This window comes from Nicotiana tabacum, chromosome 8 (genome assembly GCF_000715075.1).
Source record: "Nicotiana tabacum cultivar K326 chromosome 8, ASM71507v2, whole genome shotgun sequence".
Taxonomy (NCBI): Eukaryota; Viridiplantae; Streptophyta; class Magnoliopsida; order Solanales; family Solanaceae; genus Nicotiana; species Nicotiana tabacum.
Window position 1 is genome coordinate 97,871,343 of NC_134087.1, and position 14,988 is coordinate 97,886,330.

The window sequence follows — 14,988 nt, forward strand, 5'->3', positions numbered from 1 at the left end:
TCATGTCACGATCCGGAATTTTCACCATCGGGACCTGATGTCATCTAACAGTTCACTTGCTAGGTAAATTAACGTTAGAACATATTATCCATTTTTAACAGTTTAAAATTAAATAATGAAGAAAAACTGAATTAACTGCAATAATCCAAAGTAATAATGTGGAAGCTAAAACATCCAAACATTTAATACATCCCTGGACCCGGTGCCACAAGTGCACGAGCTACTAGAATAGTATATACACGGGTTTGAAATAAATACAAAGCTGTCTGAATGAAAATACACATATAAATAAAAGGGAGGGGGATTCCAGAAGCTGCGGGTACTGAGCAGTTGTACCTCAAGTCTTCGTTGCGCTGATCTATCTAAGCACCCTATAATAGCCACCGCTGGGACCGACTCTAAAATCTGCACAAGAAGTGCAGAGTGTAATATGAGTACAACCGACCCCATGTACTATGTAAGTGTTGAGCCTAACCTCGACGAAGTAGTGACGAGGTTAAGGCAGGCCACCTACACTACAACTTGTACGCAGTATATAATACAACAACAACAACAAACTCAGTTTGATCCCAACATGTGGGGTCTAGGGAGGGTAGTCTGTACGCAGACCTTACCCCTATCTAATGTAGGTAGAGAGATTGTTTCCAATAGACCCTCGGCTCAAGAAGGGCAAGAAGAGGAAGAGAGAAGCAAGGAAGGAAGAAAGATGGAATAGAAAAAGGGGAGATAAAGGATAAGTAGTATTAAATAATAGCAAGGGAATACAATACCTGAGGCGAACAAAATCACATATCGTAATAAAAATCTAAGAATATGAAGGGACATGCACGTTGCTAAGCCTATCGGTAAATACTATAAACTACCTACTAACCTTCTACCTTAATCCTCGACCTCCACACCCTCCTATCAACGGTCATGTCCTCAGTGAGCCGAAGCAGCGCCATGTCCTGCCTAATCACTTCTCCCCAGTACTTCTTAGGCCTACCTCGACCCATTCTCAAACTCTCCATGACCGACCTCTGACACCTCCTGACAGGGGCATCAATGCTTCTTCTCCTAACACGTCCGAACCATCTCAGCCGCAACTCCCGCATCTTGTCCTCCACGGAGGCTACTCCTACTCTGTCCCGGATAGCTTCATTCTTAATCTTATCTCGCCTGGTACACCCACACATCCATCTCAACATCCTCATCTCTACTACTCTCATCTTCTGCACGTGGGAGTTCTTGACTGGCCAACACTCAGCCCCATACAACATAGCGGGTCAAACCACCACTCGATAAAACTTACCCTTAAGTCTTAACGACACATTCCTATCACATAGGACACCAGAAGCGAGCCTCCACTTCATCCATCCCGCTCCGATGCGATGTGTGACATCTTCGTCAATCTCCCCATCACCCTAGATAATAGACCCGAGATACTTAAAACTCGCTCTCTTGGGGATAATTTGACCATCAAGCTTTACCTTTACGTCTGCATCATGGGTCTCACTGAATTTGCACTCCAAGTATTTTGTCTTGGTTCTACTTAGTTTGAAACTTTTAGACTCCAAAGTCTGTCTCCAAATCTCCAACCTCGCGTTAACTCCGCTATGCGTCTCGTCAATCAACACTATATCATCGGCAAATAGCATGCACCAAGGCACCTCCCTTTGGATGTGACGCGACACTACATCCATCGCCAAGGCAAACAAAAATGGGCTAAGAGCTGATCCCTAGTGCAACCCCATCACCACAAGGAAATGCTCCGAGTCACCACCCACAGTCCTCACCCGAGTCTTAGCATCATCGTACATATCCTTAATCACCCTAATGTACGCTACCGGGATGCCGCAAACCTCCAAACACCTCCACAGGACCTCCCTCGGAAATTTATTGTATGCCTTCTCAAGGTCAATAAATACCATATGCAAATACTTCTTCCTCTTCCTGTACTGCTCCACTAGTCTCCTTACCAGATGAATCACTTCCATAGTCGAACGCCTCGGCATGAATCCAAATTGATTCTCGGAAATAGACACGCACCTCCTCACCCTGGTCTCCACCACCCTCTCCCAAATCTTCATAGTGTGACTCAATAACTTGATACCCTATAATTGTTGCAATTTTGGATATCACTCTTGTTCTTGTAAAGCGGAACCATCGTAATCTACCTCCATTCTTCGGGCATCTTCTTTGTCTTAAAAACAACATTAAACAAACCAGTGAGCCACTTCAAACCTGCCCGGCCCACACTCTTCTAGAATTCCACCGGAATTTCGTCTGGCCCCATTGCTCTGCCCTTGCACATGTTACGCATTGCCCCTCTATTTATAATAAAGATAGAAATTGAAATACGGGAAGAAATAAGACAATCAACTGAAAATAATAACTACAACCTCAAGTAATAAGCCAGTGTCGTCCAAAATTACCAATCCATAGCATTTTAAATGAGAATACCGAAAACCAACACAGCTCAAGGAAATATAAACACATAGGATGTTGTGCCGCGCAACCCGATCCCACCATATATCAATATTAATATCACAATTCATCCATATTTCACCATGTCAATCCACCCTTATTCCACCTGTTGCGGCATGCAATCCGATCCCACCCAAAAAAGAGGAAAAAGTTATTCCACAATAGCAATCCACCCTCATTTCATCTATTGCAGTTATGCAACCCAATCCCACCATATCAGTACCGAATACTCAATGTGCACAGTCAATTTAATAATTCAAACCACAAAAATCTTTATGATAAATAAATACTTAACTAAACCAAAAAAGAGATCTTGTACAACATGAGAATCTACATAAGTAATACTACACATCGAGACCAATCCAGTAATTTACAATTAGAAGGTGCAAGTAAGAGTTAAGCAAATAGCAGGGAACTATGAAACTATGAAAAGATCTAACATCACTAACATGAGAGAACATTGATTAACACGTAGCAAATAAGCATAAAAGCATTTAGGGCATATAACATTTAAGACATGGAAGGAGATAATTAAAGAACAATGGAAGTCAGGGAAAACAAGTAATTAGGCAGCGTATAAGCACTCGTCTCCTCGCATATACGCCACTCACATGGAATTCACATAGCACATAGTCCAAGGATTCATAGTTCCCTCAAGTCAAGGTTAGACACAACACTTACCTCGCTCCAAAGACCACTCAAAGCTCAACCACAACTATGCCTTTCAAATAAGCTTCCGAACCAACAATATCTAGAAAATTACCAACCAAACGATTCAAAATAAGCCTTAGGAATTATCCACGATTGCAAAAGATTCAATTTAGGTCATTATTGAAAAAGTCAACAAAAGTCAACTCCCTGGCCCACTTGGTTCAAACCCAAAATTCGAACCAAAACCCGGTAATCCATTCACCCCGAGCCTGATTATGTAATTTGTATTGGAATCCGACCTTAATTTGAGGTCTAAATCCCAATTTTACAAAAATCCCTAGTTCTACCCAAACCCCCAATTTTCACCATGAAAACACTAGATTTTAGGTTGAAATCTTAGGAAATGTAATGAAAGAATGAAAGAAAATAGATTAGAATCACTTACCAATGATTTGGGGAATAGGGGTTCTTGGGAAAATCGCCTCTAGGGTTTTCTTGGTTTGAAATTTTGAAGAAATGAGAGAAATCTCGTCTCACTCAAGTTTTACACAGTTGTAGATATCGCAATTGCGATATCATGTTCGCAATCGCGAACATCACAATTGCGAACTCCTTCCAAAATCTCAGTAATCGTATTTGCGATAAAGTGGTCGCAAATGCGAACTCCGATGCCCTTGCAAATGCGGACCTTTCTTCGCAAATGCGAAGTTCATCCCCAAAGATGCTGAGTCGCAAATGCGACTCTGCCTTCGCAAAAGCGGAATTGACAACTCCCCAACCTAGGCCGGACTCGCAAATGCAACATATTTTTTGAAAAAGCGAGGCTCGCATTTACGAGCCATACCTCGCAATTGCGAGATCTGCAGACAACACCAGAAATAGAAATGCATCAGCTATGTTTCTAAGTTCAAAACCACTCAGTAGCCTATCCGGAACTCACCCGAGCCCCTCGGGCTCCAAACTAAACATGCGCACAAGTGTAATAACATCATAAGAACTTGATCGCATGACCAAAATACACCAAAATAACACCTATAAATATGAATTTAGCATCAAATCAAAGGAAATTTTTCAAGAAACCTCGTGAACTTCTATTTCACAACCGGACGTCCGAATCACGTTAAACTTACTCCGTTTCTCACCAAATTTGACAGACAAGTCATAAATATAGAATTTGACCTATACTGAATATCGAAACCAAAATACATACCCGATATTAATAAAGTCAAACATTGGTCAAACTTTCAAAGTCATTAAATTTTTAAACTTTCAAATTTCTACAAAATGCTATAACTCGAGCTAGGGACCTCCGAATTCGATTACGGGCATACGCTCAAGACCCATATCACGATACGGACCCGCCGGGACCGTCAAAAAATGAATCCGGGGCCGTTTACTCAAAATATTGACCGAAATCAACTCAAATGGATTCAAGGCAAAAAATGCCATATTTTATCGGTTTTTAACATAAAAGCTTTCAGGAAAAATATCCGGACTGCGCATGCAAATCGAGAAAGGTTAAAATGAGGTATTTGATGCTTTGAAACACAAAATTAGATTCTAAAACATAAGATGACCTACTGGGTCATCACAAACCAAAGCCTAGTTAACAAGGTTGAAAATCCGTACTTAATTTTGTACGAATATAGTGAAAAAGAATCTGTATTACTATATCTTTTAAATCTTAAACAAATTCCATCGTACTAATAGAACACAATCACAAAAATGTCAAAGAAAATTCTTCTTCATTTTCCTCGTGTATGGCTGATTTTTATCTTTTTAAAAAATAAAAAATAAAATAGAGAAAAGCTCTTTTCACAAGAAGGAAGAACAACCTTCAGCCTTCAGCAATTTTATCTTTAAAATATATTGTGCGTCCTTTAATTCTCAAGTTTAACGTCTGTAATTCCACGCTATTTAAGTTCTTCGGGTTGAGGGTATAAACATTCATATGAATATTAAAACAAAGTGCACGCCAATTATTTTTTTCTTTTAAAATAATTCCTAGCATAACTGAAATGACATGAGCGGGTGCAAGACAAGGTGAGCTTGCATAATGGGACAAAGAATGAGATCGACATCAGTCATGCCCATTATCTTTTCTTTTCTACATATTTTTTTTGTCATAAAACTTGTAAAAGTCTTACCTAAACATCTGAAAGTCATCATTTTAATTCCATATACATTGCATAGTGTCAGAAGAAGAAAAAACTCGCGAGCAATTGGAGACTTACTGCAGAAAGGAGGGAGGATAAATACATATCGCCTACTCAGTTTAATCGTTTAATTAGTAATTCATCAATATATATTCGTTTTATTTATCTATAAACAATAATAAAATAATGTGATCTTTATTACAAAATTTCCAGCGAGACTAAATTTTGTAGGAAGTTTAAAACTGGGATTAATGATCAATGAAGTGATGTAAGAATCATGAAATTTTTGGTTTAAATTTTTGCAGAGGCAAAAATATAGGTGATTTCTTCCATTTGTTTAAGTTTTGATGAATAAGGTTACCTAATGGAGTATATATATATATATATATATATATATATATATATATATATATATATTGATGGAAGATATAGACATCCCGTAGAACTAATAATGAATTATTAAACAAAGAGAAGTGTAAAAGTAGGGACCATTTACCCCATTTAGGAATATATTGAGTTGGTTGTTTTAAAAGTAGGGACCTAATTAAGACATGTACTGAAGCAACAGCCCACTCCCTAGCTCCACACAGTCTTTCCTTAATGTACATTTATATATATATATATATATATATATATATATATATATATATATATATATATATATATATATATATATATTTTGAGAGCGGTTAGAGAGAATTGAAGCACTCACAACACAAGTTGTTCTCTTGGCTTTTGCATCATTTCCTCTCCTTTCCTTTGCAATTCAAATTTGTCTTCTGCTTCTATTCAACAGTTTCTTAGTTTATTCCTGTCTTTTAATTTGTCTTACTTAAGCCCCCAAAAATTAAACCAGTTTGGAGGATTGATCAGTTTCAAGCTCTAAAATTTATATTAAGCTGCTCAGAGAGAGATAATTGTGCATTAATTATGGATCCCTCTAGCGCACAACATCATCACCAGGTATAAATTAGTGAGTTAGATGCAAATAAAGAGTAGTATTTGCAGTAGTAATGATTAGTTTCTTTCTATTCTCTGTTATGTTTTGTTCAACTTGTGTCAATTGACTTTTTGATCTTGTATTCTTTTCTTTTTCTGTGTGCGCGTGTTTGTTTGTTTTTCATTTTCTGTTTCCTCTCTCTCCGAGAAGATTTTGAAATTGTTTTTGTCCTTGTAAAGCTATAACCACTTCTACTAAACTACATGTGAAAAGATCGAAAGTGCATGCTAGCTGTTTTTCTTCACTTGTTGAGTCTTGTTAAGTGTTTTTGGTTCACATTAGGAGTGGTTATATATGTTGTCATTCTCCTACTTCTCATTCCTCGGTTTGGAGGGTGAGTTTCTTTGGAAACCATCTTAATTAATTGAGAAGAAGTAATTTTTGAAATACAATCCATTTGAAGTTCTGAAGGGAGAAAGTAAAATCAGAAACAAAGATCATCAGACATACATGGACTATTTACCCCAAAAATACACCCCCCCCCCCCCAAGTAAATGAATTACTCATAATTTGTGCCCAAGTGCTATCTAGTATTATTGTACAAGCTTATACTTTTGCTAGTTTTTGAAAATTTCTTGTATTTCAAAATAAGAACAAAGATATGCTAGCTAACCCTTTATAATTTAATAAGAAAACTATGTTGCTTTTCAAGTTAAATGTTTTTGAATGTAAAGTTACGGCATCCATTAGAAGTTAGAACATTAATTAAGTGTTTCCTTTTCTACTTCATGAAATATACTACTACTACTACTACTAGTTCTTTACAATTTTTCCCTCCAAGTGATAACAAGTTCTGATCTTCTATAGTTAATGTGTTTTTTCAGGAACTGTCTTCCCAAACCCTAGAAAGCGTGTTGGTGAGCACAAAGCCACAGCAAGACAAGAAGCCAAAGCCACCCGAGCAAGCACAGAAATGTCCAAGATGTGATTCCAGCAACACCAAATTCTGCTACTACAACAACTACAGTCTCTCTCAACCTAGATACTTTTGCAAATCATGCAGAAGATACTGGACTAAAGGTGGGACATTAAGAAATGTTCCAGTAGGAGGAGGCTGTAGGAAGAACAAAAGGTCCTCATCAAGAAGTACTAGCCAAGATCATTCCATCAACACTAGCCCTAATAATCCACTTTCTTCTCTCACTAGACCAATGTCCTATGACTCTACTGATCTAGGCCTAGCATTTGCTAGACTTCAAAACCAAGGAAATGGGCACTTGGGAATTGAAAACCATAATATTTCAATGATGTGTAATAGGACTAACATTGCCCCTTCTGAAATTCAAAGTGGATATTTTGATGCACTTAGGGGTGGATTTCACCAAAATTTATATTATGGAGTTGGGAATATGGGACATCATGTGGAAACTGGTGGAATGAGGGCCAATAATATAAGTGATCAAGAAATGGGAAGTATGCATTATGATCAAGAAATAAGTAGTGGTCTTACAACAACAACAGCTACTACAGTCACAGCTGTAAAACAAGAGATGTGCAACATGTCTAGAGATCAAGGTGACAACAGAGTGTTGTGGGGATTTCCATGGCAGATAAATAATGGAGATGGAAATATGGGTACTGATTTTGATTCAAGCAGGAGAATATGGAATGGGGTTGGTGGTAACTCTTGGCATGGACTTCTCAATAGCCCTCTCATGTAGATGTTAGAGTTACTTTTTTAGCTGATTAATCTGGATTCGCGCTATGCAGTATCCACCAAAGAGAAGGGTTCATTACCAAGAGTTTTTTATTTTATTTATTATCTATGTCGCTCAGTCTTTGCTAGGTAAAAAAGATGAAAGAATTTTGTTCTTAGATCAGAGTTGAAACTTAACTTAATGATCTTGAGTTGTGTAAAGAGATTTGATTCACCTGAATCATCTCTCTCTCTATTTTTTTTAAAACTATTTGGGATGTCTCTTTTAGGTCTCTTCCTTATGGATTGACAAACTAATGAAATTATGAAAGTTGATTTATTCTTCTTTAATCTGGCTCCTGACAGACATACTGTGGTGTGTGAAATTTTGTTGGTTTGTTACGCTCTACTGTCTCTTTTCTTCTTCTTGAGCCGAGGGTCTATTGGAAACAGCTTCTCTACTCCTTCGGAGTAAGGATAAGGTCTGCGTATACACTATCCTCTCGGCCAGACCCCACTTATAAAATTTTACTGGATTGTTGTTTAAGGAAAGTGAATGTGATTGATATGTTTCATATTTAATTTATGATTGATATGCTATCATGATTGTTTCTTAGAAAGAATATTATATGATAGGAATAATTAAATGATAATGAGATTTTGCAAGGCTCTTCTCTTCTTTTAAGCTATCGAACTTGAGTGAAGCATGAGCACCAATTTCGGGATTGATTTTCGTTCAAATCCAACGCTGAAATAGTATTTACAATATTTTACTATGTCACGTATATATATGGAGTATAATTTTTTTCACAGTTTCTGAGAATTGCCAATTGGCAGTTTTTGTTTTTCTTGAGGACAAACTTGACAATATTCTATATATGTGCCAACCCCATTCGAACCTATCTATTTTCAAACTTAACATTCTAATATCGTTGCTGTTAACTATTAAATGAGCCATCTTTTTTCTGGTTCTCGGGTTTCATTATTTGACCATGCTGCACCAAATTGAATCCATCAATCTCTACTTTATGGGGCAGTCAATTCAGCTAATTATTTTCACGGTTTCATTAAAAAAAGTAGTACTAATATATTTACGTTTTTATATCCATGTTAATTGTCAACATCCACCTTAACAGAGAACTTGTTGTCTCTTCCATTCAATTTTTCTTTCTATAGTTTTTCAATATTCACTTGTTTTCTGGTACATTTTAGAGGAGAAAAAGAGGCATTCTTCTAACATAAGATTTTCACATGTCATTTGACCGTATGAATTGTGTGCTGTCACGTCATTTTCTCAGTAAAAGCACTGGAAGCTAATAAACGCCCAAATTCATTGTTTCTGCTACTCCATTTGTTTTGGGACATAAACCAACCAACTGTTTATTTCTTCTGATGCGATAAAATTTCCAGCAATCCACCGCCCAGTTGAAATCCAATACAATGATGTTGTAATCTTGAACAGTAATAAATCGGTGACAAAGGTGATGGCTTTCAAGTCAGCTGAATGTGTAATTTAGACTCATACTCCATATTGCATCATAGAATCGGATGTGAAAGATTTTTTGGAATTGCATATTCAATGATGTATTAATACTAATAAACCAAATTTGATTGAATGAATAGATTAAAATATTTAGAATAAATAGATATAGAACGGCAGTGGAAATCGAACTCGCATCGTTAGCTTGGAAGGCTAGGGGTTGTAGTCGACGTTGATTCATTATGTTTAATGTCTCTAATCAAAACGAACATGAAACTTTAGTTTAATTCGGCTCCTTTATAGAAATGAGTTAATTTATAGATTTAAGATGTGAATAAAATTCGGACAAAAAAAATAAGAGAGTTTTACCCATAACATCTATGTCAGCTCTTCGTCATATATATATAGGTATGTGTTTGAGAAAAAAGGTATTTGGCGGTAAATAGTTTAGGGTATAGCTAGGACTTTTACAAGGTTAGACATTTTGAAGATGCAGATACTAGTATATATTTCGTTATAATAGCTAGTCTGATGCACTTTACACAATGGTGCGAAAATCAAGAGCGCCTAACAAAATATCACAAAGAGACCCATTTGATTAATTCGGAGAGCGTTTGATTTCTGAAAATTTGGTGTTCCTTACTGTATATCATTCAATATCACATGGTATTTAATAGATTTTTTGAGGAACTGAGGAATTTATGAGAATGTTTCATTATTTCCACTGATCTGAAAGTTCATAGGGGATTAATGAGGAGCTCAGAACAGTTAAGAAAGACGTGTGATCATTCTTATCGCGTTGCTGTTTAATTTTGTGGTTTTCTCACCGAATCCAAGTAACACAATGGTGATTTTAGCCCTCAGCGACTTTGTCCCACATCGGTCTCCGGTAAACAATTAAATCAGTTTATTAATGGAGTGTCCTACACGCAGGACACCACCCACCGCGGGTGTGTTAGCCTTATAAAACTGATAAATTTGGATCTCTAACTGGACTGCAGCGGTGCACAAAGGTACGCAAATCTTTTCAACGTTCCCTTAAATTTGTTTTTTTTTTTCTTTTTCTGGGGAGTAATTTGAAAGACGTTCCCTTATATTCAGCTTCGGCTTCATAATACTGATAAATCTTACGGTTTATGATTTTACGTGTTCACTTATTTCTATTTTTTTGTGTAATAATTCTTTTAAACTAATTAGTTTTGGATATGTTCTTTGCACGTGTACCCATATTATTAGTACATTATTAAAAAACACATAAATATTACTCCTACTCGATTAGACAATATATTAGAGTTAGTGAAATTAATTTTAATATTTATTTGGTACAAATATATGATCGTGTCTCACCTAATATTTCTTTATACACGATGTTCTTGGTTAAAATTTAATTGTTAATATATCATTATGAGTTGTTGTATCCAAATATTGATTTGTTTTGATATAAAAATCAATGCAACAAAATGATACTTATATTGGTCAAAATCTGACCATCACGACCAGATCATTCAACACCCCGCACCCGGTAACTGTACAATGAAAGCTAATAGAGCCCGCTCCATTACTCTTTGCGATATTCGACAAGTCAAAAAGAGTAATGTTAAAAAACGAGACCAGGACACACTGACGACAAGAAAGCGTCAAGTCAAGCAATGGGTAAAGGGGGTCTCGACTATATATAGCCAAAGAACTCTCAACAAAGAGGTTTTTTTTTCCGCCATTCTTTAAAAGGGGAGGACAAAAAGCCTCTTCCTGGGATTTGAGAAAACATAGAAAATGATCTTAGTAAACCCCTGTAAATCTACTTTCTCATCTGTGGGTGAGGAAGACAATGTTTAAACTTAATAAGATTGATCTTATTTCTTTCGTCTCATATGCATTCATTATCATTAATGTTTCGATCTGGAATTAATTATCTTTGACTAAGATTTACCCCTTCATCTTTGATTGATTTGTTCAAAAAGGTTCTAACATCTTTTGAGCCAAACAATTTAGCGCAGTCTGTGGGGATTTCTTAGTGAAAACTCCTAGTTTTTCCCCAGATCAAAGCTAAGAAACACAATCATTCACCGAAAGAAGCACGAAGGGAGAATCTAACTCACGCGAGACATGGGAACAACGCGTTAAGGGAAGGAGAGCCAAGTGGGTTTACCGAACCTGGAGTCCCTCACCCCATCAGCTAGAAATCTTCTAAACTAGGCAAATAGTGCTTCAAAACCAGCTCACCCCCACCGAACCACCGGACGGAAGCGAAGAACATCTCACTCTCACCTCTCACACTTCGTCAGGGCAAGTACATAAGATCCGCGTGAACGAACGAACACAAGGACATCCAGATTGAAGAACAAAAATTACTTCAATACAGCCGAAAACCTCCCTACCGGCAGCATCTCCGAGCTGAACGGCCGGAGTCAAACAAAAAAACTATAACACCTAGAAACTGGGACTAATGATGGTATGTTATTTCGATAAGTTCGAAATAACACCCTTCAAGGCCAAGGGCCTTCGCCATCAAAAAAGAAAGGTTCGACCTCGATCTAATGACGACGGGTTGTTATGTCGATAAGTTTGAAATAACACCCTTGAGGGCCAAGGGCAATCGCCATCGAAAAAGAAAGGTTTGACCTCGATCGAAAAACGACGGGTTGTTATTTCGATAAGTTCAAAATAACACCATTCAGGGCCAAGGGACTTCGCCATAAAAAAAGAAAGGTTCGACCTCGATCGAATGACGACGGGCTGTTATTTCGATAAGTTCGAAATAACACCCTTCAAGGCCAAGGACCTTCGCCATCAAAAAAGAAAGGTTCGACCTCGATTGAACGACGACGGGCTGCTATTTCGATAAGTTCAAAATAATACCCTTCAAGGCCAAGGGCCTTCGCCATCTAAAAAGAAAGGTTAGACCTTAATAGAACGATGACGGGATGTTATTTTGATAAGTTTGAAATAACACCCTTCAAGGACAAGGGCCTTCGCCAACAAAAAAGAAAGGTTCGACCTCGATCGAACGATAACGGGATGTTATTTCGTTAAGTTCGAAATAACACCCTTCAAGGCTAAGGGCCTTCGCCATCAAAAAAGAAAGGTCCGACCTCGATCGAACGACGATGGGCTGTTATTTCGAATAAGTTCGAAATAACACCCTTCAAGGCTAAGGGCCTTCGCCAACAAAAAAAGAAAGGTTCGACCTCGATCGAACGACGACGGGCTGTGATTTCGATAAGTTCGAAATAACACCCTTCAAGGCCAAGGACCTTCGCCATCAAAAAAGAAAGGTTCGACCTCGATCGAACGACGAAGGGCTATTATTTCGATAAGTTCGAAATAATACCCTTCAGGGCCAAGGGCCTTCACCATCACAAAAGAAAGGTTCTACCTCGATCAAACGATGACGGGCTGTTATTTCGATAAGTTCGAAATAACACCCTTCAAGGCCAAGGGCCTTCGCCAACAAAAAGAAAGGTTCGACCTCGATCGAACGACGACGGGTTGTTATTTCGATAAGTTCGAAATAACACCCTTCAAAGCCAAGGGCCTTCGCCATCAAAAAAGAAAGGTTCGAGCTCGATCGAATGATGATGGGCTGTTATTTCGATAAGTTCGAAATAACACCCTTCAAGGCCAAGGGCCTTCGCTATTAAAAAAGAAAGGTTCGACCTTGATCGAACGACGATGGGCTGTTATTTCGATAAGCTCGAATTAACACCCTTCAAGGCCAAGGGCCTTCACCATCAAAAAAGAAAGTTTCGACCTCGATTGAACGACGACGGGCTGTTATTTCGATAAGTTCAAAATAACACCCTTCAAGGCCAAGGGACTTCGCCATCAAAAAAGAAAGGTTCGACCTCGATCGAACGACGACGGGCTGTTATTTCGATAAGTTCGAAATAACACCCTTCAAGGCCAAGGGCCTTCGCCATCAAAAAAGAAAGGTTCAACCTCGATCGAACAACGACGAGCTGTTATTTCGATAAGTTCGAAATAACACCCTTCAAGGCCAAGGGCCTTCGCCATCAAAAAAGAAAGGTTCGACCTCGATCGAACGACGACGGGATGTTATTTTAATAAATTTGAAATAACACCATTCAAAATCGGGACTCGTCAGACGAGCCTCTATCTTGTACCAAAGCCGTGAACAGTTGGAATAAAAAGTGAAGTACAAGGCAAATAACGGATAAGAGAACTTTTATTTATGCAAAGTCACAGTGCGGGCTACCACCGCTAACATATGGCCCAGGCCAACCAATAAAATAAGGGGGGGGAAGAAGAAGACACGAGCAAGCGACAGTCAACAAATAAAATAAAAATAAAAATAAAGGACAATATTCTTCATTCGGCATCATCACCGTCGTCGTCATCACCACTATCATCGCTGTCTCTATGAGATCCACCATTATCATCATCCGTACCCCCATTGGCTTCAGGCGTCACAGTTAATGCGTGCCTCACCAGCTTTCGCTCGCGCTTCTTTTTAAGCAGCCTCGGCCATGGTGTTCACTTCCTACAAACTCTTATATATGTCCCTCTGGGCTTCAGCATAAAACCAGAGCTCATGCATTTGGCAAGGAACGGCAGCGGAAGACGACTCAACCTGGGCCTGTAATCGCTCATTTTCTGCCTCCAAGGCCGTGACCCAATCTCCCAGAATCGATGCCTCCTGATCAATTGTGCTATTACGCTTCTCGAGCCTCACCTTCATAAGGGTAGCTGTCGCTCTCTCCGACTCCTGTTCAGATTAGAGTACGCGGACGGTATCCTCTAGGGCCACTACCCTCACTAAAGCCTCAGACCAAGCCCTTTCGATGTTCTCCAAGCCATCGACTTTGCTCTCCATCGCGGTCAACTTTTTCATCCACTCCGTGCTCATCGCCTCGAACTTGACCAAGTTCTGGTCCATCTCCGGCTGCAATGACCTCAACCTACCCTGCAAATGCTCACACTTTGCCGCGATCCCCTTACCCAACTCGAGCTCCTCGTCCTTGATACGGAGTTGCTCCTCGAGTTCGCTCTTTCTGCGGATTTTCTGCATCAATTCCTGGTCCCTTTTCTCCAACTCCTCACTAAGAGCCCGATTAGGGGGATCCGTCCTCAGTCGCTCATGCATCTCGCAACATCTGTCACGGTAGCGACGATATTTCTCCAGCATCTTCATAAAAACCCTTGCCCGGATGTTTGCCCTGCGAATGCTTTCCACCTCCACCATGTACGTCTGGAAATCATAAAGATGGGGTTAAACTAGTGCTTTCGAAAAGGGGGAAGCATAAAGCGAAAGCAAATGCAATGTACCTTTAAGCCCATGACGGCCACCTCGTCCCTCAACTCAGCGTCAGGGACATCCTGAAGGGACTCATTTTCAGCTTCTGAGCATAACAGGCTGAATTGCGGCACCAGATCCTCTCCTTCCGCCAGAAGGTTAACGCCTGAAGGAATTCGAAGAACACGGGTCGAGACCCCCGCATTGACCACCGAATGAGTAAGGGCCTCCTCGAACATCCTAACATCATCGGGGTCCAGGTCTGACTCAGATTCATACTCGTCACCCACCACGCCTTTTCCCCTTTCCGCTGCTGAAGGAGCGCCACGACCCGCTGCGGAAGAT

At 39.1% G+C, this 14,988-nt stretch overlaps 1 protein-coding gene across 1 annotated transcript; it reads left to right on the forward strand.

The window, feature by feature from the left end:
* The first annotated feature begins 5,962 nt into the window (after window positions 1-5,962).
* LOC107790736 (dof zinc finger protein DOF3.2-like) lies at window positions 5,963-8,260 on the forward strand. Its single transcript, XM_016612693.2, has 2 exons — window positions 5,963-6,236; window positions 7,098-8,260. The coding sequence occupies exons 1-2, from the start codon at window positions 6,204-6,206 to the stop codon at window positions 7,932-7,934; spliced, it is 870 nt and encodes a 289-aa protein (XP_016468179.1). The 5' UTR covers window positions 5,963-6,203; the 3' UTR covers window positions 7,935-8,260.
* Window positions 8,261-14,988: the final 6,728 nt, after the last annotated feature.